The 25043-nt window shown below is 34.6% G+C and overlaps 1 protein-coding gene across 1 annotated transcript in view; it reads left to right on the forward strand.

Moving 5' to 3' along the window:
• Window positions 1-23459, forward strand: part of AP3B1 (adaptor related protein complex 3 subunit beta 1) — a 141095-nt gene extending 117636 nt beyond the window's left edge. Inside the window, exons 25-27 of the mRNA XM_054398147.1 lie at window positions 4681-4778; window positions 9892-10030; window positions 22790-23459. Coding sequence (XP_054254122.1) covers window positions 4681-4778; window positions 9892-10030; window positions 22790-22943 — 391 coding nt within the window. The 3' untranslated portion in view covers window positions 22944-23459. The remainder of the gene's footprint in view (window positions 1-4680; window positions 4779-9891; window positions 10031-22789) is intronic.
• The last annotated feature ends 1584 nt before the right edge of the window (window positions 23460-25043 follow it).

Below are 25043 nucleotides of genomic sequence, written 5' to 3' on the forward strand. Positions count from 1 at the left end.
GCTTTGTCAGCAGATCACCAAGTTGTTTACTGATGCTGAATATTAAGACAAGTGATCTGACACTCTTCTCTCTACGTCATTAGTCTAAAGTAATCAGTTGACCCAATTCCAAAAAGCAATTATACCGAGGTAGATAACTGACCTGGGAAAAGCCAGACTGACCCTAAACAGCTCCTCTCATTTCTTCACTATTTCACCCTATTTCAGCCTATTTTTTCATAAAAGTAGGATGCAGTCTTTTTCTTTTTGTCAAGACTATGAGTAAGTCTTGTGAACATCTCCATTCCATGTTTTTTGGGAACTTAGTGTGTTGCTCTTCCTCTTCCATTGTGGTTTTGGTTTTTTGATCATCTGTGGAGATTTTTTTAATACAAAAGTAGTGAGCTGGTTTGGGATATACCTATTCTGGGTCCGTAAGCTACTAGGACTGAAACAGGAAAAAAAAGCACAGTATATAATAGCAAGAAGAATATTCCCCAGATTTTTATCAGAATTTTTTTTTTTAAAACATTAATAATTAAGACTTTAAAGACTGCCATTGTAGAATCTTAAAACAACTCCTTCACAATTGATAATATTATTTCTGTTAGTTATACAATAGTTGTACTGAAGTCTTTTATTATGGCAAGGCAGAGAATTTCTTTCCTAGGAATCCTTTGGAGTCAACCCTTTTAAAAAAAAAAAGTGCACACTGGTTTCATATGACGGGTGCTGTTCCTGCTACAGTCATTTGAAGGAATGGCAAAACTGTGCATCTTCTAAAGGATTGAATATCAGTCCTGCAGTGTCATTTATCACAGATGTGGTAAGTCTCCCTGTGTTCCTCTGAGAGCATTATCATTTCTCATATTTTCATCTTAATTGGATACATCAGAAGATAAATTCATGTGATCCTTATAATTACATCATGAAAGTGGTGTAAGTCTTTTTAAAACACAGTATGTAAAGTTTAACACTTAAGGCAGCAGTAATGATGTCTAACATTATTTGCTCTTAAGTTCACAAATACAATACTGACTTTGCAAACTAGTGGCAAGGTACCAGTTTTCAACATTCCTATTTGTTTTATTATTTAAGAGCTTCCTTCTGCAGACTTCTCATTAAGCACACATGTTCCCCTAACAGAATCACAGAATGCTAAGGATTGGAAGGGACCTCAAAGGATCATCTAGTCCAACCCCCCCTACTAGAGCATGATCACCTAGAGTAGGTTACACAAGAACACATCCATGTGGGTTTTCAATTTCTCAAGAGAAGGAGACTCCACAACCTCTCTGGGCAGCCTGTTCCACAGCTCTGTCCCCTTCACAGTGAAAAAAATTTTCCTTGTGTTTGCATGGAACCTCCTGTGCTCCAGCTTGTACACATTGCCCCTTGTCCTATCATAGGACATCACGGCGAAGAGCCTGGCACCATCCTCTTGACACTCACTCTTCACATATTTATAAACATGAATGAGGTTCTCCCTCAGTCTCCTCCTCTTCAAACTAAATAGACCCAGGTCCCTCAGCCTTTCCTCATAAGGGAGATATTCCACTCCATCATCTTTGTAGCTCTGCGCTGAACTCATTCAAACAGTTCCCTGTCCTCCTTGAGCTGAGGGCCTCAGAACAAAACACAGATATTTAAGATGTGACCTCACCTCACCAGAGCAGAGTAGTGCAGCAGGAGAATCTCTCTCAACTGACTCACTACACCCTTTCTACTACACCCCAGGATGTCATTTGCCTTCTTGACCACAATGGCACATTGCTGGCTCATGGTTATCCTTCTGTCCACCAAGATCCCCATGTCCCTTTGTCCTGTGCTGCTCTCCAACAGATCAACCCTCAGCCTATACTGGTACTAAGGATGTAACTTACCAGTTACAACTTACCAGTTGCACTTGCTAATATCAGGGAATGGAAACTTTCATTCTTGAAATCTAAAACCACTTATGATTTGTTGTCTGGAGGAACATTGATTGGTTGTTGTTTTGTGGTTTGGTTTTTTTGTGATATGCTTCTATGTTGATCTTCAAGGAAAACTAGAGCAACGCCACCTGAGAGATGTTTCAGTGCAATCTGAAACAGTTGTCTGCCAGATTCTTAAATGTTAATGTTCAAGCTTCAAGCTACTTCTCCATTTTTTTCCTTTGAACATCATTTATACTAATTACAGTATTCAAAGTATAAATAAATTAAATATACTGGAATTTACCTGACTAGATGTTGGAGGAAATTATATAGTTACTTATCTACTAGACATCTCATGAAATCTCTGTCTTTGGTCCTGGGTAACATGCCCTGGATAACATGAACTGAGGTGGCCCTGGGTTGAACAGGAGGTAGGAACAGGTGATTTATAGATGTCCCTTCCAACCTGAATTGTTCTGCGGTGCTTATGGAACTATGAAATTACTTTTGTTAAATTAGATGTTACTAGATCTCCAATATAAATATGTAATAAGAGAGATCAATAAAGAAAAGCTGCATATCTAGCCTGTAAAGTGTGTGGTAAAGAGAATGATAAAAGGGAGGATAATTTTCTCTGGCTGAAAAATAAATCGACTGAAGTACACTGAAATTAAAGTAATGCAAAGTAAACCAGGTGCTGACTGAAGTGAAATTAACAACAAAGTGGTTTTGAAGAACATCTAGCAATCATAATTTCTGCTTGTAGACTATGAAGAGTTTGTGATTTATCAAAGAGAATCTATTAGCTTTTTAATCACTAGAGGAAAGGGAAGTGGAATGTTTGTTAACAGCAGAGGTGTCAAGTGCTCCTCTTGAGCAGTTACAGCCATATAAAACCCATGCTGTGCTCATGCTTTTATTCCTTCTTATTGTGAAAAAAATTGTTCTAAGTGTTTCAAAGCAATCTAATCATTGGATGTTAAAACTGATGTTAATGTGTATGTAGCGTGTCCAGCCAATGCAGAACATGAATCATTGTACATCAGTCTGTTTATCTGCTTTATGCTGAATTACATAGTGCACATCTTGCTTAAATATGAAGCGTAACATTGGTTGCACAATACTAGTGAAGGCATTGTTAAAAGTTTAGTCATGTAGACCAAGTAGTGTATATATAAACAGCAAAAAGTTGTGAGGTACTTGGTTATCAAGACCTTGCCTTGTTCTCTTAAGATGATGGAGTTCTCGATCAATTTTCAAAAAAGAAAGAAGGAAATAAAAAAAAAAAAAGACTATGTTTTTATTTTACAGTGTACTTGACCAGGCCAGCCAGTCATACAATTCCTGCTATTTTAGTATGCTACTGACTTCAGAGATGGATGGTATTTATAGTAGCGTGAGAAAAAGTGAGAATTTGGTTTTAAGGACATTTTTTAAAGCACCACTTAATAACTGGAAATAATAGCCAGATTTGAAAGAATTATTTCACTGTATGTTTGCTAAATAATAATTGTCAACAAAGTTAGGATTAATGCTGAATTTAATTTGAAAAGTCCATACTTGAAAGTAAGCATTTACTCAATGAAGTTGGGCAATTACAGTAAGTATTAAAATTTTAATAGAACTTAGAAATGCTTCCCTGTTTTCAGGTGACTTATTTTGCATCCTTAGGAGAGAGACTTGTTTCTATATTATTAATATAGTGCTGTTTTTTTCTATCAGTCTACCTAATTTCAGAATTTTGAATTTGCAGTTAAAAGAAGTCTTTAACACATGTTTGGAGTTAATTTAAATACCATGGATATTAAATAACTTTTCTACTCTGTATCGTTATATTTAAGTAGGATATCTGAGGTTTATAAGCAATTGATGTGTGTTGATTGGTACATCAGCAAAAAAAGGTAAAGTGTTCTTTTCTAAGAATTTCTCATGCCTCAAAGCAGTAACAAAGATTCTGACTGGATGTACTGACCATGAATTCCTAGCCAAATGCCTCATGGTACAGTTAGTTAATCAAGCACAGCAGAGTGAATGTAGGTATCTAGAGTTTCCATGGGCTTGGAGAACTCCAAGGTGAGACAGTTGGAAGCCCAAGAGAATTTAAATGGTAGGGAGAACAAGTTCACTGCATGGTATTTATTTCATAAGGGGGAATCTTAAAACATTTGGTAGTGGTATGCTATTATTACTGATAGTAATCTTTTTAAGTCTGCCGTTACAAAAACTGCCTCAAAATGGTTTTCCAGTGTGTCTTTGCCTGAACAAGTATGCTGTGGGGGTGTATTTAAACATACAAAAATACTGCTAAATTTCATTTTCCCTGAAGAAGTTTGTTTTTGTGGGGTTTTTTCAGACAATAATAATCCTTTTTGTCTGAAATTATACCTTTTCTAGGTTTAACCCTGTTTCTGGGACGGCTGTTGTTGATGATAAAATTCACAAATAACAGTTCTCTTGAAGGAATTGTGAATTCCATTATTACTGCTTTACAAGCATTTAGTTTGTGTGCTGTGCCTTATAGATTACAAAAATAAGAGTAAGGGCAACATTTTGAGAAATACAAGAGGATGCATACTATATTAATACTGAATTTGTATTGGAGAAAATGGATTTGCTTTACTAATGTAAGTCTTCTGGATTTATAAGGTAGAAATCATACAGGTAGTTCTTACAGTGTTTATAGATTCCATAGTAAATTTTTAGGTGATATGTATATATTAATCTATATATGTATATATTAATCAATGTTGTTGCACTTGATTCTCTGTAATTTCTCTTTTCACAGTACAAAGGATGATCGTTTCAATGTTAACATTCAACCCCCTGTTGGAGAACTGCTTTTGCCTGTCACTATGTCAGAGAAAGACTTTAAGAAGGAGCAAGGTGAGAAATATTTCAGGAGCATCAATAAATGTATTTGTATGAGAAGAGGACTCTATGCTTTTCAATTTACAAGTGTATAGCAAGTGCTTCCAGTATAACTGTTAGTGTCTGCTGGTATTCAGTCTGTTATAATGATTTAATTTTAAAGTATCTTCTAAAAGATGTGCATTTGTATTTGGCAGCTTTTCAGGGTGGCTTTAAAAATGCAAAGCCTACCTTGTACCCTGCTTTTGGCTCATAGAGTCTTGTCTTCCTATCATGAAATGTGAAAGTCTTTCCTACTGGCAGGAAAGCAGAAAGTTGGAACCAGTTTTGCATCTGCCTTTACTAGTATTTATGCCAAACTGCTCTGAAATACTGTTAGTACCTGCTCCTCAGACACTTTGAAGATGATTTAATTTTTTTTCCTTTCAAAGACTTAACATAAAAAATTGTATTTCTTTTTGGAATACTGTTTGAGAAAGAGGACATGCCTTATATTCCTCTGCATTCTTCTAAAGTTCTGTCCTTAAAGAATGTAGCTTAAGGTGCTAGTCCAAACACAGACCTCCGTAAGAGCTTTTAGTGACCTGAATATTTTATACAAAATAATTAGAGAAAATTTTAGTTAGATTTAACCATGTCTTAAATGGAATAGTCCATGCTGCTACCCTTAATTTGGATACAATTCTTGGATATTTTGAAATAAAAACTTACTGTGTTTTGGATGCACTGAAATATAGTGTTTACTCATCTGTCTCAGTGTATAGGGATTTCTATGTGTAAATCTCTTCACATTGAGATGGGAATATACCCATGGGATCCTGTTCTCATTGCTGTATAAGGCCTAGAAGCTCAGTAGTATTCATCAAGCAGTTAAGAACACCAATGAGTAATGCTGTATACTATTAATTATTGCTTTTCAGCATTTCTTGCTTTTGTATTTTTGAAGAATTAAGAAAATAGTTTAAATATTGCCTAGATCAATTCCAGTTAAGCTTATGGCTGCAGTGAAAAGTTAGGATTGTGCTTTGTCTTCTTAACCAATTGATACTTATTTGCTGTTCTTACCCTTTGCTGGCTAAAGCCTGCCTCTCTGCTTTATACCTGCTCAGCAAACCAAGGTGAGTGATTGAACAAGGCGATGGCATATTTATTTTAAATTGTTCCCTTCTAAAAAATTGTAGCTGAGGTTGTAGTGACGGGAGGGCAGGTTACTATGCTTCTTGCCCCCTTCCCTCCCTGGTTTTGTATTTGCTTGCTTTGTGATATTTTGATAGAGTTTTTGTATGTTTTACTGTGACTGAGGGCTTTTTTTCCTCCTGACTGGCCATACAGAACCATGAGCACATAGAAGTGTACTTAGAGAATAGCTGTGGTCCTCTATGGAGTTGTTGCCAAAATTCCTTTTTCTTCTGCCATTTTACTTCTATGGTTGTTGATTATTTGTCTGAATAAATCTGGCAGCTGTTTGCTATGTTTAATAGAGCAGAAAGGCTACTCTGAATAAAGCTATTTGAAAATTTGTTTATATGAAGTATTTGTAAATCCATGAAGGTCTCTTGGCATTTCTGTATCGCTCGCTCTGTCTTCCTGAATTCATTCTTTGATGCAGGACTTGATGCTGGCAAATTTACCAAAGGTTTAAAAACCTTTTCTATTGCATCTTTTTTTTTATAGATATCAGATGTTTCAGAATATTTGTGGTAATAGCGGTCTCAGTTCTAAATTTTACATGAGTATTTATTACAGATCTCTAGGAGTAGCTAACATTTGGGGACAATTACTATGTGATCTTGCTAAATGAAAAACCCAAATTACAACAATAAATGTGGGGCAATTTAGAAGTTGGTATATATTATTCTGTTTTGTGTTTTACTTTGATTTGTCTATATGCTTCAGATGAATCCGATTTATATAACTTGTTTTTCACTTGTCATGCTTTTTCCTTTTCCTTTCTGTTTTTGATTTTGGACATAAGATGTTTTCAAGTGTTATATTTGGAGATGGCTTATTTTATTTGCAACCAAAACAAATAGGTAAAAAATAGTGAAGGAATGAGGACAATATTAGAAATGCAAGATTATATTGGGGGGAATGAGAAGATGTATGGGTTTTAAGGATTTTTACATCTAAATTGCATGTGTAACCTAGTAAGAATGCTAAAGAGGAAATAGCATGTATTATACTGCTGTGTAGAAGACAATTCATTGCTACATATCTTTACTCAATTACACTCTGCTGTTTTGCATTGTCTGTTACATTTGTATATGTCCATTTTCTTCCTGATGGCATAAGGAAAGAGAGACAGGTTATTGAATATTCATGGCTGTGAAGGTTATCTAGTGGTTGTAGCAGAACCTTGAAAGCTGGATTTTTCCACATGCTGCACATGATATGCTTAGCCGTACTACACCGTCTTCCCTCTTTCCTCCTGAGCTGAGGAATCCTCTGGTGAGGTAATTTCCCAGAACAGCAGCTCAGTTAGTGGTTGATGTTGTGACTGACAGTTTTGAAGTGTTGGCTAAAAATGGTATTGCCAAACTACTCTTTACCTTTGTGTTTAAATATTTTTACCAATCTTCAGGCCTCAGGATTTTGTAGCCTGCTGTAGCATCATGTCTCCATGAAAAGTCCTGTAGTAGGTTTTCTCTGTGTGTGACATGTAATCCTGGGAACTCTGCATGAAAATTTTTGTCTACTGCTCTGAAAAATCAGTAGCAAAACTCCCCTTGCCTTAGTTCAGAATAGGACTAGTATGGTAGCTAACATACCTTGTTACCTACCAGTGTAATTTTTCCAATTTAATTTCTTTTTCTTATTAGAAATGTACACAGTTATTTTATTATATCATTAGTTAACCCAGATTAATTGCTGCTCTGTGCTCTGACTAGAGTTTTCTTTGATTCTCATGTTTCAAGCAATATTAAAGGTGACATACAATTGTTATAGCGGGATATTAATCTGAATTTTATGAAGGTAGTTTTAAAATAGCCAGTTAAAACCACTTGAAGAGTAAAAACTTCTTTTGTTTTACCTCTACAGATATATTTTAAAATAATTTTATAATTTTTGTTTAAAGAAGTGTATACCTGGTTCACATTAAAAAAAAAATTAAAAACCACACCTTGGTTAAGTAAATACATTGTTTACTTAATTTAATTAAGATTTTATGTATGCTGCTTGTCTTCCTAATAAGTAAGATCCTAATTCTTTAAATAGTTGGGCATTTACTATTTTCTGGCCCTTGACTACCACTAGCAATCATATTTGATGCCCCTTAATTAGAGCACCCTTTTTTCTTTCCAGGTTCTTTTCCACCTCAGCAATCGAGACAATACATTTGCTTACCATGCTGCTCTCCTAAGTGTTCTTTTGCATGTAAATTAATCTTGATTCAGTTTACACTGTCATGCTGAGTGGTACAAATTGCCTATAACAATAAAACAGCATGAGTTAAAAATAAAGGGGGGTGAAAAGGCAGATTGAATGTGTGCCTTACTTGATAGGATGTTACTTTGCTTTATGCCAATACATTAGTCAACGATAATGAATCTTCTGTTCTGAAAAGCATGGTTTAGTTGATTTTTTTAATTTTACTTCAATGGAGCAGTACCTTGTCTTTTATAGAACAAGTTAGACAAACCATTAATGACAAGAGTGTTAAGGTTAAATATGAAGCAATGCATTCACTTCTCTGAGTGCTATCCATCTTTCCATTTACAGGAGCTTGACAAAAGTACTGGCTTTGTACAACATTTCCTTTAATTACATGCTGCGGGAAACAGGCTTTTAACATAAACATAGTTGCATTCATTTATTCAGCATTTGCTCTTCAATAGAGCTTAATGGAGAAGGTTTAAATGCTAAATGAGTACACACATCTCTCAGCAGTGTTATGTCAGTCCCTGTGCTCTGCTTAAAAGCAGCTTTAGTCCACATACATAGTTTTTAAAGCTTTTGCCCAACATTGAAGTTAAAGAAACAGAATGTTCTATTCCCAGGAATAAAGCTGATCTTTATAGAAGTCGTATGCTTTTTCTTGTTCTCTGGAAGAGCAGATCATGTTGAAAAATACCCCGTTATTTACTGTTCTTTACTATTTAGCTGTTCCGTTCTTGCTTTTGTATTTCTTACTTCATGACAGCAGCTGATGCACATTCTAGTGCATTACAGTGTTGAATTTATTTCTTTTTAATTGCTGTATTAAACATCTTAGTGCCATTTTCTCCGGATTAGAACTGTATGAGCAGCCCTAAGCTATTCGCCTTTTAAAGACTTTTGCATTGTATTAATTGTTAATGTTATCATGGATTTCAGATGCTTCAGATTTCTGCCTAAAGCACTTTGCTCCGTTGTCTGCATGTTCAGCTTCTGAACAGAGTGCAAAAACACAGACACAGTGTTGAGTTGTAGTTACTCTTGGGCATCCAGCAGATTGTTCTTCTAAACAATGATGTTAATAGGAAAGAAAAGTGGGAGTTTTTGTTAAGATGTCCTTCTTCATTCATTTGGATTGAATGTTTGGATATAATCTTGACATTTTTTTCCCTTTTTGTAGCAATATGCAAATTATTTTAATCAAACCTTTTATCGTGACATTTTAGAGATATGGATGCTAACTGAATTTCCCATTTTCTATTGTGGTAGCTTTTATCTTCATGGTCCAAATTGAACTAGTGACTACTATTTTAATTTCAAGATTATTTTTAGGAAGTGGTTGTGAAATTATAATTAAATGCAGGGGTTTATGATTGAAAGATTAGAATTGTTTTTTCTGTGTGGCCATATTTAAGCTGGAATCTTCCAGATCAGTCTTACTTAATATTTCATTTCTGTGTTTACACTCTCCTTTTAAGTTATGCTTTTTGTGAAACAGAACCATCTTGGTTCTGCATATGCATATAATAGTTTGGTTATTAGTAATTTGTTTCAAATAATAGTGTTGCAAGTAATACATTAAACCTACTGTAACTACGTAATTTCTTATGAATTTGTTTTCTCAACAAATTTTTCAACTTTTAGTGCAAATGTGTATGGGGGTGGGGGTGTTTAGAAGTCTCTTATTTTGGTTTTATGCTTAATAAGTGAGCAAATCTTTAAAGTATTCATAATTAAATACTTCATATTTCAGGGATGCTGACAGGAATGAATGAGACATCTGCTACAATAACTGTTGCTCCACAGAACTCTACTAGACTTGTAATAATTGAGAGAGTAATGAAGGCAGCAAATCTGGGTGTAGTCCCTTCTGGTCAAGATAACATACACAGGTAAGATTACATGGAACCATCTTTTAATATGAATTTGTTAGTTCAAAAGTCATCAATGTTTTATAATATTTGGGGGAGAAAAATTCTCCACGCCTGAGCAGGTTAAGGTACTCGATTATACTGTAATACGGAATCCTAAGCAGATATTAACAGGCCTAAGTACTCCTCTGATCTTTATTTATTTATAACTGTTCACAGTTAGGGGGAGTTGTCCCTTTCTGGTTTTGTTTCAAAGTGAAAATCTAGCCTTTCTAAAGCACAGTACTTTCAAGAGAATCTCTGGGGGTTTTGACTTTTTTCTATTATTTTCGGAAGTAAATGTCCCTATTCATGTTTATCATCTGTGAGAAGGAGATTCTTTTTCCCATGATACTTTTTGACTGATGATATCAAGACAGTTCAACATAGAACTCAATTTATTTTTGTAAGTTGGATGAAGATCTTTTTTAAAATGCTGGGTGAACGCTGAATTGAATATTTCCTCGTCCTTCCTAGATGTATACAAGGAAAAACAGTGATCAGTCAACAATGTCGTTTGCATTGTCAAAATTCCAAATGCTTACTTGGAGATAATCCCCTTCATCCAAAAGCTGTGGTACAGAATGTCAGTGATATTGATATAATTGTTGGCTAATGACAGCTTTTAGTGTGATTGACTCAAAATGTTTAGTCCTGTGAATATGTATGGCTTCTCACGTGTGACAGGAACAAACAGGAAAATTGTCATGTGTGGGAAATTGGTCAAAACCAAATAAAATCGGCAAGCTATAACTGGAAGCTGTTAACCTGGCTGTGGAATGAGAAAATGCATGTCTCTCTCCTAGCATTTACTAAAACTGTTAAAGAGTGTGAATTCTCTCTTTCACTCTCTGAATTTTGTTATTTCTTTTAAAGCAAAGGATAAAGTTTTTCACTGAAATTTTTCTGACCATGATGGCTATCTGGAATGCTGAGCCTACACAGGACTAATAACATATTTCTCTTTGTTGAATTTAGTCTTTTTTTGCATCACTGAGCACTTGTATTGCATTGCATTAATATTAACCCAGCTGGATTTTCCTATGTATTTGATACGGTCAATGACAAAATTCTGTTTCACCGTAAAAACATGGTACAGCTTGTGCGATTGCAGTGAAATGATTGTCACTGTTGACACCTGCTCCTTCATAAAAGAGTCCTCATTTGTGGCATCCCTGAGGGATCTATACAGCCTGCATTCTCAACATCAACTCAAACACTAGGTGAGAGTGTCAATCAAGAGAGACTGAAGTGTCTGCAGTATACAGGTGTTCTCCATCTTTACCCTATTCATCACATGAGACTTAATCACACAGGGAAGGATTGTTTGTGTGTGAATCTTGGAAAGGCTCCCTAAAATAATGGCTTAATTCCTAGCTCAGCTACAGGTTTCCTGTAGATTGTAGATATATTTCTAGTTTGATCTTGTTTTCTTTTGCTCTGTTTTGGTTTGGGGTTTTTTTGTGGTGTTATTTTGGTTGTGGGGTTTTTTGTGGGTTTGATTGGGTTTTGTTCTTTTTTTTTTTAAACGAGTTTGGGGTTTTGTTTCACAAAACAGAGTCTGTGACCTACAGTAGTTGAAGGTATACTTTGTGTTGGAAGTCTCTTTCAGAGAGAGTGATTGAAGGCATGTTCTGGTTGGGCTGAAGTGTTCAGAGTGCTTTAGAACATGGTGAAATGTTTTCCTTTTTGATTCAAAGTAGAGTGTATTTATTCTGCCACAGTAGTTACAGAATAGTTAGCATTTGTAACATCCATCAGGCAAAAAAAAAATTGTTTATAACTTAAATGGATTATCAGAAACACCCAGCAATGATAAGCACTTAGAAAATAGTCCTTCATTTGCTTCATCATAAGTAACTGAAGTTCACACATACTATTTAGTCATAATTGCACCTATTTTTTAAATGAGAACAGGAATAGGAACACTAACTAAATAATACTGTGAGAAAACTGTTCATCTTTTAAGTGGCACTATATTATCATTAAAGTTCTAGAGCTAGATTAATGAATATTTGAGATATAGATTAAAAAATACTTTCAAAACTGAAACAAATTACTGAAATTTATGTATGTGTGTGTATATATCTATCTATATCTATATCTGTATATCATATATCTATAAATTTATAGATACATTTGGATTACACCAACTCCACTCTAAGAGTATAAACAAAACCAGAGTGTCTTCTTGCAAAATCTCATGGATTTGCATCCGTGTTTTATTTATGTAACAAGTACATCATTGCAGGATGATGAAATAAACAGTCACCTTTTGCCTTGACAAACCTGTTATAGGTTCAATAAAAGTGGATCTTTCTTTTGGTCTTTTTCTATAGTTTTCGTTGTTTGCTTTTCTGTTTCATTGCAAGTAGTATTTGAGAAAAAAAATCATAAAAAATAACTTGTTTCAGCTCATTGTGCTGTTCTGTGAGGATTGCTTGAGTTCATTTCTTGGAATTGCCTAGTACATACCCTATTACACAAGAAAAGATACACTATTTTTAAACTGACATTCTGCTCTGTACAGCATGAATTATATTAACCTCTTAGTTGGTCATCCCCAACTTCAATATTACTGTTTAATGACAGCTAATGACAAGAAATTTATATTGCCTGGTATTGCAATATACTCATTCAAAATGAAATTATATAGTTTAATACAAATGTATCTAATGGACACAACAGGTCTGTGTTTCTTGTTTGGTTTCTTTTCAGTCTAAACATATTTGCGAGTGCATGATGAAGATGATGTCAGTTTGGTGGGACCCAATTACTACTCCTTAATTGCTAACTATTTAAGATTGTATTTTTACACCAAGTAAAAACACTTAAAGCAAATATAATGAGATTTTGAAAATAAATACTTGAAGCAAATATCAGCAAAGTAGCATGCAGTCACAAGAAAAAGCTAAATAAATGTAAATCTGCCAGATATATCAACTATATATCAGTCCATATAATAGTATAGCAACACTTTCTTACATGCCTTTTTTTTTTCTCTTCACCATCTGGTTACTGAAATTTTGTATTTACTTGAAATGTAATTATTTCATATTATTTCATAACATTCTACTGAATGTAGAACAAAAGCAAAATAATACAGTTGCGTCTGTTTTAAACTCTTTTCTGACCTGTTTATTTGAAGTGATGGCTACAAAAATTTTGAACTCAATAGCCATATATATGTAATAAACACACATATATATCACAGTATAAAGGTGCAGATTTATATCCAAATATTTGCAAAATAAATTTGCTGCACTGTTTTACTTTCTTAAGTGTAGTTAACAGCTCTTCAAATTAATTTTTACAAGCATATAGATTACTGGGCCTTGTAAGGCTACATATGGTACATTCTCCCACTGTTAATAGGATTTAACTATTTTATGTATTGATCCCTCTTTCGGTATCAAGTAGAAACATTATTTCAATTTTAAAGGATTCTGCTGAAAGCAAGAAGGTGAACAGGAAATAAAATGTTTCCTTCAATATGAAATCATCAGGAAAAAGAATATTTTTCATAAAATACTATTTGACATGTGATTAGGGTAATTGTTACAGTACACACAGTTCTGGGTACTGTTGTTTGTTAAAAGTATATTATGAAACAAAGAGTTGAGGAGCACCTGGATGGAGACAAAGTTGTTTCAAAATGAATCAGCTAAGGCATCAAGCTTCTATCTCGTGATGCAGACCACATCTGTGGACACCACTTGAATATGTAAAGACAAAGATATTGAAAGAAATGGTGTTTGTTCCTTAGGGAATTGAATCAGTCTGAATAACTACATTTAGGGATCAACTACTTTTCAGCTGAACTAAGTCTGCTGTTTGTTGTCAATCAGGAAAGGCTACAAGGAATTTTTTGATCTTCAAGATAAAAGGATGTATAATGTCTTCACATTTATTCCCTCAAAGTTGTTTCTTCTATGTACCATCACTTAAGCTCCCTGGCTCTAAATGGGCTTCATATACCGGAAGTAAATTCTAGGCAGTTCCTTATTTCAAAATGTGATGATATGAAGACACTAGTCAACTCAAGTTTTTCAGTAATTTTCTTTTTAACCAGCATAAGCCGTATTTATCCAGAAATAGCCTTCAAGCTAGTGTTATTGACAGAATGTGTTGCTTATTCCTCTCAGTTGAATATTCTAAAAGTTCCTTGGGTCTCTTCCTCTTTTATTAATTTCCAGCTCCTTAACCTGCTACCAGGACGGGTAATTTTCATTTTCTTCCACTTAGAATGTAGCAAAAGATAGCAGATGGTGATAGAATGAAAGGACTAGTTGCAAACTTCAGTCTTAGAGAGATTTGAATGCTCTTACCATCCTCTTGAAAGTGTCAAAATACTGTCTACTATTACATAAGGCCCTCTGTTTGAAGGAGACTTACTTCTGGGTCTTAGAAAATAGTGGAAGTACACATAGAAAGCATTTCCTTCCGCTACCTACAGAACATAGAGCAAAAGCTTTTAATGTGTTTGCACAAGTATACAGTGGAAAAGTTGGTTCAGAGCTGGGATCACAAAGTGGATTATCTTCTTCACTCTTTCACTTTCTTTTATGCTTGCATGATTCCACTTGTGTCAGAATATAATGTGTAATGGAATGAAGAATTGGGCCATCTTCATCGCTAACTCTCTACCTTTCACTTCCTGAAGCATTTCTGAAATGGGATACATTGTGCCCTAGTAGATTATTTCCCGTCAATGACCGTGACTCTACAAATGATGCAAGGTAGAGCACCTTTTCCATTTTTCATTCTTGAAGACTTTACTTGAACATTGCCCAATCAGTCAGTGGGATAAAAGTCTCAAGCCACCAAGGTGGATATAAAGAAGAAATTTTAATCAACCTCAACTTGTTTAATAGTCCATTGAACTAGTCTGTTGCCACTGTTGAGTTTTGGAAGGAATACACAATTAGTAACAGGAAACAGCTAGATTAGAAAGTGAGCATGGTGTTATCTGCATACATGTATGCACATCAGGATGGCCTTAACCATTGACCAGCATTCTGAAACAAATGACAACATTAATTTCAGTCCTCTAATTTGAGATGGTCAAGTCTGTCATTTCAACATTCCAACATGGTACAATCTGGGATTTTGGGAGAAAATGAAACCTCAGCTTCTTTCAACATGGAACCCATCATCTGCTTCCAAACAGGCATTTCTAAATTATGAGTTTAATACCCTTCTCCATTACAGTCATGAAAGTGGTCATTCTAATAGCCATCTCTTACCATATTGTCATAGTGAACACCTAAATTAGCAGCAAACAAGCTATCTTTAAACCAAGAAGCCCAAAATGGCACTTCTGTTCATTGCTGGGGAAAATCTAACTAGCTCAAACATAACAACATTGGATGCAATGACTGTCCTGCTTCTGGAACCTCTGTTTTTAACTACACTTGACTGTACCATGTAGATGAGCTTGTGTTGTAGTAAGCCTGTTTAGCATACCCATGACTGAATTTTGTGAATAACCAAGTATCGAACAAGGTGTAAAATATCTTCCACCTGGCTTTTCGGGGGTTCATTATTATTAAATTAAGTATTTAAAGTAATAATTAAATTTAATTAAATTATAAATATTAAATACAAAAACTTAATATGTAAATCATGTAATATGATGGTAAACATGCTGCAATGGATGAGCATCAAAATCCTGAAGAATGTGAAAATATCTAGACCAAATAGAGGAACTTGCATAAAATGCTTAAAAAACAGAAATCCAAGGATCAACACTTGTTCTTCACTAGCCATTATTCCCCAACCCATGCATCAGCCTGACAGTGTGGTTGTATTCACCCCTTTTTATCATTTTGCAACCTGTCATGTCCCATTTATAGTACATTGGCAGACTGATTCTCAAAGGAAAGAGGGTTTTGTTTACAGACAATTTTGATTATCAGAGAATGGCATGCTTAGTAATCAGTTACCCTGCCCACATCTTTTTAATCCAGCAACACTGAATGTCCTGACAAAACACATACATTTGTGCAGGTGTGTAAATGGCTTTGTATTAAACAGAATGCCATTAAATTTCCAAGCATCCACTTGAAAATTTTCTCTGTTTATGTTGTCTTCCAATTTCTACTAAATTTGGAAGAATACTAAGTAGAAAGTTGGTGATCAGACTCCATCAGTTTACTGTATCTTAACAACTGTATCTGCTTCCGGTATGTCAGAAAGGGCTATCACCACAGTATAGAAATTGCTGAGAAATATGAATCGTTTATAATTATTACATTTGAATCCCAACGTACGTTCTCGATATCTGACAAGTAGGTTTTATGAATATAGAAGGACTTCTTAAAAGACCTTCTCTGCTCTATGTACACAAAAAAAATGTTTTTACTAAGGCTTTTTTACTAAGCAGTTGGCCTGTCGAAGAGCTCAGATGAAGTGAAATCTACGTCTGGCAGTAGCTCCTTTGACGCAGTTATGTGCACTGTTCTGCTTCTGTGGTTCCTTAGCCGTGGGGCTCAGTCATCTTATTCTACAGTCTTCCAGAGAGCTGCAATGGTAGCTGAGTAAATAAACTTGTAACAGGCATGCAGCCTTGGTTTTGCTTCCTAATTTCTCAAGTAGCAATTAATTAGAGAACTAAATACTCTAGGCAAAACCTGGTAGCCTTTACCTGTAGGTGACAGTATTTTAAATGGAATAGTAGATCCATGTCCACAGAATTTCAGCCTTCATTGTAACCAGAAGTTTAAACTCTTAGTATTTTCCTGATTTGTGATAGAAGCTACTCTAGCTTTTTCAAATAAGCCCAGTTAAGCTAAACGTTTCTATTTATTTTGTCAGCCAGAACTGAACGGCTTTCTGGTTAGTCACTATTCTTAGGTAAATATTTTTATTCCTAGAGAAAATGAAAAGCTATTTTAAAATATCAAATACCCATTCAGTAGTTTCTACTTGATATTCCTTAATTTTTTCATCAGATCACAATGGTCCAAAAACTCAACATGTTCTTCCTGCTAACAAAAGGACCCTGTATGTATTAGTACAGTTTCCATTAATTATCATGCATTATTATGAATTGGCACAAAACATTTGATCAAGAGAATGCCTATCTACAACATCATTTCAAGGCCCTTAACATGTTAAATATATTATTGTTCAATAATATTTGCATGTGAGTTGCAAAATCTAAAATAACTGGAATAAATTAAATTTAAGCTTAATATTTAAAGTATATGAATAAGTCATTTTAGGTAGGAGGTTAATCAGAATAGATTGTTCTATCCCAGTTTATTTGCTGTCCGTCCACTAGAGGACAGCACTGCTTTTGTATCTGAATACTGTAAAATAAAAATAAGTGCCGCATTTTCTTTGAAAAACAAGGACGAACCTTCTGAGCCAGCTGTTTAAACAGAAAACATTTAATACGTAGAAGACTAACTGAACAGAAGCACGTCTTTAAATTAAAGACTTCTGAGCAAGTTTAATATTTCAATACATTTCTGCAAGATAGCTTACTTTCTAGAATTAAATAATTTTTCTGCAAGTTAAAATTTATAGCCTATTTTTAAATGAAGTATTTATAATTCACAAATACTTTTGTTAAATGCCTGATACTTTAAGAAAAATAAACAGAACAGACTAGATGATAATAATAATTCAAATATTACAAATATAAATGTGTAGGTTGGAGGACCAAATTTTCCAACTAAAGCTCTTAGAATATTGACATTTTGAGGAGGAGGTAAAAATGCCTACATATAAAAATGCTGAAGATTTTTTAGTAAAGGTAAATTTGGAGGATGATAAAAAGTTCATGGACATCTTTTTGAACATGGAAGTAATCCTGTGTATTGAACAATAAGTTCAGAAGATTCACTTGCATTCCTGCGTTTTTCTTGGAGGGTACAGTGCAACTGCATACTGGCAACTGAGGACAAACTCTTGACAATAAAACTGGTGAGAATGTAGTACAGATTAGGCTGCAATTATGTTTTACAGGTTTATGATTTTATTAAGTCTCAGTATTGTAATGGATTAGGTATTTTGAAGAATTTATTCTAAGATAATATTAAAGTAGCATGAAACATACTGGGGAGGGAACACCAAATTATCATAATAGTAGTTTTAAGGTAAATATAAAATTTTATTACTAATAACCAGTATCAAATAAGGGAGGTTTGTGTGAAGTTAAAATCATCAGGTTAATTAAAGATGCTTTTTTCTGCTTAGTTTTTTAGTATTAGGCTTACTCTATCCCCAGGTCAGAGCTAATACATATTAATGCTATTCCAAATAACTTCTTTTTAATGCTCTAAGCCTTATTCAGAGAATGACTACAAGTAGTTACTAATTTAGCCAATTTTTAAGATATTAAATATTAATTACAAAGTCAAAACTATATGTAGATAGAATTTATCACAGTCAAGTGAAGATTCAGAGTGCTGAAACTGAGTATTTTTGTTGTCCAGAGGGTACTCTGCAAGGTACTTCATAGTTGTTTATTTTCGCATTTACAAGATGAAGACCAATTCACATCAGTAGGTTTTTTTCACAGCAGTAGTTTTCCCCCTTTGAATATATTCATTGCATAACTTGATTACACATTTGTCAAGTTTGGACTAATTATTTTTCTACAGCTAGGGCAGGGCATTGCATCTTCTGATTGTCTTTCTTACTAATAGGATTCTGTCTGCTTCAGCAGGCAGTAATTGAAGGCTTCATGTACAAGATTTAAAGAAAGGGCAGAGAGGAAAAAAAGCAACTTTTAGCTTCCATGGGCCGTTGTTACTGTTTCTGTTTAGCATTAGAACAGGGAAAAAAAAAAGTTTAGCTTGACTAGAAAAATAAAAGAGGAGGAAGAGTGCCTGATGGAGAGAATGTTTTAGTGCTGTTGAATTAATTGTAAAAATCTCTGCTCTAATAGTGAGTGTTCAGGTGTAAATTAACTTTCTCAAATGCTGAATTTTAAAGAGCAGATTTTCAGTGAGTTACTCTGTTGTCTGTTAACTGACTTGGAATTTTCATAAGCTTTCCCCATAAAATTGCATCTCCTGTATATTGTTAGCTATTTTCTGTCTGAAAATAAAGGGAAAATAACTGCTATTTTGTAGTTAGGCAGTCATCATTAAAAAAAAAAAAAACCACAGATTTTGGCAAACACTGTATTATCTGATACTCTGTGTTTTCCCTTTATATCAACTAAAAATATTTCTGTGTGACAATGACTAGCGAGTCTTACTTACATGGAAGGTCACCAAGAATATTAACTTAATTTTTAACCCTCAAAAGACAAAATACTTTCTAAAAATATGAAGTAGGTTATTGATGTTGGTTTAGAATTTTATTCTTAATACATATTTAATTACCTACTGATGGGTACAATATTTATGTAAAAATAAACGATGAACTCCTCCTTTTTGCCTGTCACATAGCCTCAGAATATATGACATTCCTTTTAAAGGAAAAAAGAAACTTGGGAAAAACATCAGAATATGTAAATGTATCTCACATTGTTATATTTTTAATCTGTCTTTTTTAAATAAAGTGTTAACAGCTCCAAATATTCTGGTATATTTTTAATGATGTTAAATCATGTTTAGAATTAATATTATCACAGAAAGAAAATTAGAAAATAACTACAGTACAGCAGAAACAGACATCATGAAACTGTTAGTAAATACTTGTTTGTTTTTTTGAATGGCATACTAATTTACTTTGTTTTTTTCATATTTGCTGATGCATCCTTTGTTGCAGCAGAACTATACTCATGTCTTACCTTAAGAGTTGTTCGTAAGACAAATTTTTTCTTGTGGGCCTACAGACAATCAATTTACAAGCTGGATTTTAATGTACTACAGTGCAGTTCCTAAAGCTTGTTTCAGTCTGTAAATTCTGGTTGGTGTCATTACTTTTTTTCAAAACTTTTTTTTTTTAATTCAAATTCTAACCTTTAAGGCAGTTTAAATTTTCAGAAAAAGTGAAAAATAATTAGTGGCCTTGTAGGGAAAGTAGATGTTTCTCACAAATTGTAAATACCTACATATTTTTGCTGCTGAAGGATTTTGGCTTTTTTTTTTTTTTAATGACTATCTGGTCTAAGTATTTAGTTGAGTGAAGTATGATTTTTTGAAAAATCTGTATGGGCTTATGGTGCCAGTAAGCATATAAAATCAATAATGTGTCCTTAGTTTAAAAAAAAAAAAAAAAAGACAAAAAAATCCCACTAGCTATTTACCAAATTATTCAATGACAGTATATTTAAAGCATCTAAATAATTAGCAGATAACTTGTTCTGCTAGCGCCTTTTAACCAAAAGTCAACTATTTCATCCTTTTATAACTGTATTTGACTTCACAGGTCATGTAAGTGTTATTTATGTTGTAATTCTCTTTAGAAACAAAAATTATCTCCCCTGTTTTAAAGAACAAATTTCTATTTCTAAAGTTCAAAAGCAGTAGTAAACCCATTGTGTGGATACATCTTTCTTTGATGGTGAAACAAGTCATATTGTCTTATTCCCTTTTTTTCATTTCCACTAAGGGATTCCAAATCAGTGACTGATGATGTAAACCAATTAGCCAGTGCTAGTGATACATAGTAACGCTGTGTGTAAAATTATTCGGGTATCAGGTCCTTTGCATCTTGCAAACCGTATACAAACTCACATTTCATTGATTTTGCATGTTTTGTTCAGAGGTATGGAAAAGTACTATTGATCTTCTTTGTGATTCTGTAAATCCACGTGGGAAACTACCAGTGCAAAACACCTCTCTGATGCTTTGCTCCACCTAGGCTTTCACAGAATGCTGACTTTGTATCACTTTCAGGTTTTAATAAAAGAGGTAAAATCAAGCCTCCGGGCAACGAAACACAGCAGGAGAGCCAACTACCAACCTATTTATGTTCGTACTCCGACATAATCTCCTTCTGTGTTGTCCCAAGACACAACTGTTAAGTAAATAAAGTGACTAATAAGACTATTGTTTCTATAATTATCCCCCTGTCAAAATCAACAAGAGAAATAGTGATCTCTTCTACATCACAGTGCAAATAGACTAAATCATTGATATACCTAGCTAAGTAGATAATTTTAACAGTAGTAAGATTGGTGGTTTATAACCACCTATTAAAAGGAGAGGTCTTTGAATGTATCTGTAATCTGGACAAAAGAAATAGATTAACTTGTGATGGGTGACATTAGAGAAGTGCCTCATATTTCCTTAATTAGTATAATTTGTTATGAGATTTTGATGTGCTTAGTTTAAAAAGAAAAAAGACAAAAATTATGTCTCGTTTAAAGAGAACCTGCTTCCTGCTTAAGTGGCTAATATTTTAATTAAGTCTGGAGTGAAGTTTTTTGAGTATCTCCTGATAAACTCTCTCCTTTATGTGGATGGTAATTAAACAGATCCCCAAGGGCTCGGGCAGGCGCTTTGCAAGGCCCATGCTAATTGTCAGACATGAGACACTGACCAGTTGGTTTGCTCTTGAATAGCGCACAGCGTGCTGTCAGTCCAGCAGTTTGATTTTTCTGTATTGTGAGCTGTTGTCAGGGCTAACTGGGTCCTATTGTGGCTGAAGATGTTGCGCAAATTGAGGCAGATGGCTCTGATTCAGACACGTGTCATTCAGAAAGAGGAGAGGAGATTGGCCCTGCAAAGTGGGGTCAGACTGGGTCACAGACCTGCTCTACACTTGTTAGTGTTTTCAAAAGCCCATGTGCAGCAACTTTGTTGTTGTCAAGTAACCAAGGGGTGGGAGGGCGGGTGGGGTGTGAGGGGGGAAGAAAAGGCAGAAAAAAAGCATGGTGTTACTCCTTGTGGAAGATGAGGCTATGGCCCATCATCTTCCTTCATCTCTTGAGCCTGGCTGTGCATGCAGAATGAATTAACAGGATTGACAGAAGTTCATTGTGCCTAAAATCGCTTTTCAGTCAATTGTGGTACTTAAAAGGCTAGTTTTGCTTTTAATTCCATGTAATTAGTGGATTCTTCATGTCTTGGAATTTAGTAATGGTGTCTTAGTACAAACTTTTTTTTTCCCTGAATGGCTGGTTTGGGTTTTATTTACTTGGAAGATATTTTGGGTGTGGATGGGTTTTTTTGGTGGTGATGGTTTTGGGTTTTGTTATAAAATATTTAGAAATACTTGTCACATTTTCACGATTAAATATTCTGGAGATAAATTCACAGCTGGAATTTATTTCGTCTCTTGCTGCTATCTGAATTTCAAATGTTTGTGTTGTTTTTTTTCAATTAACAACTTTCAGTATGAATAAATTCCCAGGACAGCAGAAGAATAACTTTTCTGAAAGTACATTTTGTTTTTTTGGAAAGATTGTACTACGTTTGTCATAGCTGTGTTTTCTTTGGGGCACCAAATAATGATAGTTATCGATGGAAAACTCCATACAGTTGAATTAAATTTGCCAGTGAACACAAGTATTGTAGATGACATGAAGAATCAGAATTTACATAAATTATTTAAATAGCATTTAGCTTGTAATATTAAATACACAGTTTTGCATTATGCCTTTTTGTCCTTCTTAAATGCAAAAATATTTACACCATGATGAACAAAATCTTTCTGAAGGATTTATGAAATTTTTTATGGTATGTTCCCTGAAATGCATTAAAGAAATTGGAAGCATTTTATTATATTTGAGCTCATTTAACTTTTGCAGAAAGACCTATTAGCAGTCTTTGACCTTAGGATGCTCACTGATTTTATTTTTTTTTTCTTTTTTATTTCTCCTTTCCCTTCCAGGTTTGCAGCTAAGACTGTGCACAGTGGGTCACTGATGCTAGTCACGGTGGAGCTGAAGGAGAGTTCTACAGCACAGCTCATCATAAACACTGAGAAAACTGTGATTGGTTCTGTTCTGCTGCGGGAGCTGAAGCCTATCCTGTCCCAGGGGTAACCTGCTTACATCTGGACTTCAGAATCTGGCACACAACAAAAGTGCCTGGCATCCACTACTGCTGCCTTTCATTTATAATAATAGCCCTTCCATCTGGCAGTGGGGGAAGAATACACTCTTGACATTCTTGTCTTCTGCTTTAGAATGCTAGTGTGTATCTATCATGTATGCAAGTCCTTTCCTTTTTTTTCTGCTTGCTAACCAAAGAACATATATTTTACTGTCAGCTTTATGTTCTTTTAAATGTATTTCCCATTTGTTCTACCGTAGTCCTTCCCTCTCTGCTCCCTTCCCCCACTACCTTACTTCCCTGTAGGTTTTTCCCACTGTAGTGGACAAATAATAGATAATAAAGTTCAAGGGAAATCATTCTGTTTGAAAACTGAGTTAAAATGGCAGATAGGTTTCAGCAATATATACAACGACTACATAGTTGCGTAAGTGTAAAAGTACAGCAGGGTACAGCAAAATGGTGTTTGCTTTCATGGAAATGCATGTAAACCTGAACTCATTTATTAAGATGCCATTTTCTCAAATACTTCTGTTAGGATGCCAATAAAGTAGTGCTATGATCAGAGCCTTTCTCTTTCTTGTTTTGGTAGAGCTGATAAAGATGATTTCCAGTATTGTATATAACTGGTTAATTGAAGGAATTTCTAACAAGGTTGGACACTACATATGCATCTGCAGACAGTTCTTGTGAAGGCAGCCAGTGTTTGTGCTCATCTTGTAATTGTGTGCTGTGCAGTTACATTTTTGTTAATAAACAAAGCCAGTAACTGCCTATTTGCAAATTGACCTATTCATAAAATACTGACTGAATTATTAGAAAATAGTATTATATGAAATACTGATCGTTAGATTACTGTGGCAAGTAATGTCATCTAGCTTAATAAAGTATTCATATCTTTGCTCAGATTTCTTTGGTAAACTGAGATTAAGTCTTCCACCTGTCCCTAAACCAGGGGTTGAGACAAGGAGAAGTTTATAGCTGTATCTGCTGAACTAGGACTGAGAAGACCCAAGAGGAGTGCATGTTTTTTGACACCCATTTTCTGCCTCTAGCCTGATTATGACTGATTTGATCTTCCCTTGGTAGGACTTAAGATGCTGACCTTCATCATTTCATCTCAGTTCTCATTTCCAAATGTTTTTTCCTAGTTACTCATGGTTTAGCTACAGATATTTTCCTGACACAAAGAAGGTATTTGGACAACAGAACCATTGCTATATCTACCCTTGCACGGTCCTTTGATGCTAAGTGGTGCTGTTTCGGTTTAACTTTCTCAATGAGAGTAAGTACTGCTTCACCAGAAAAGTTGCATTACTGCACACTGGAAAATTCTTCTAAAATTTTCAACTAAAATCTGGTAAACCTTAATTTTTGGCAAATTCTAAGAGGGACTTAAGTTTTAAGTTACACTCCTGTGAGAAATGCAGTTCTATGTTTTGCTAGCACACAATGTATACTGGTATTACTCAGATAAAGAAAAAATAATCTAATGCCCTCAATAGAAATGTACATGCCTTAATTAACACTTACATTATTTTATGAAGTTTTAGTCCTTCAGTAAGTTTTTTTTCTTGAATTAGATTTTTCAACTAGGATGTAAAAGTTATTATGAAAAATTACTCATCGTAGAAAATACGAACATCTCAGGGAAATTGAAGATTGGTCTAGATGGTATGGTATGTTAAGACTCAGTGGGAAGGTGGTGAGAGAAAGGTGCAGAGCTATGCCTTCTGAGAAAAGGCTGAACTGCAAAACCTTCAGCCATAGTTGTAAAGGAGAAAACAAGAATTGTTTCTTTTACTACATTATAAGTCAGAGGAAAACATACTGATGAGGTATAAGTCACATGCTTTGCTGAGTAATTTCAGCCTCCCTAGAGTACTTTTTACACTGCCATAACGAAGCTCAGAAACATATATAGGAAGGATACTTGGGGTATGTCTGGTGTTCATTTACATTTTTCAGCACTTTGTGACTTGGTCTAGTGGTTCATAACTCCTGAAGCAGGTATCTAGGCTGACAGTGTGACTTGAAAATTCATGCATGCAGTAAAGCTCAGTTCTTCAGGAACCTAAACAAAAGCAGAT

Source organism: Indicator indicator, chromosome Z (genome assembly GCF_027791375.1).
Source record: "Indicator indicator isolate 239-I01 chromosome Z, UM_Iind_1.1, whole genome shotgun sequence".
Taxonomy (NCBI): domain Eukaryota; kingdom Metazoa; phylum Chordata; class Aves; order Piciformes; family Indicatoridae; genus Indicator; species Indicator indicator.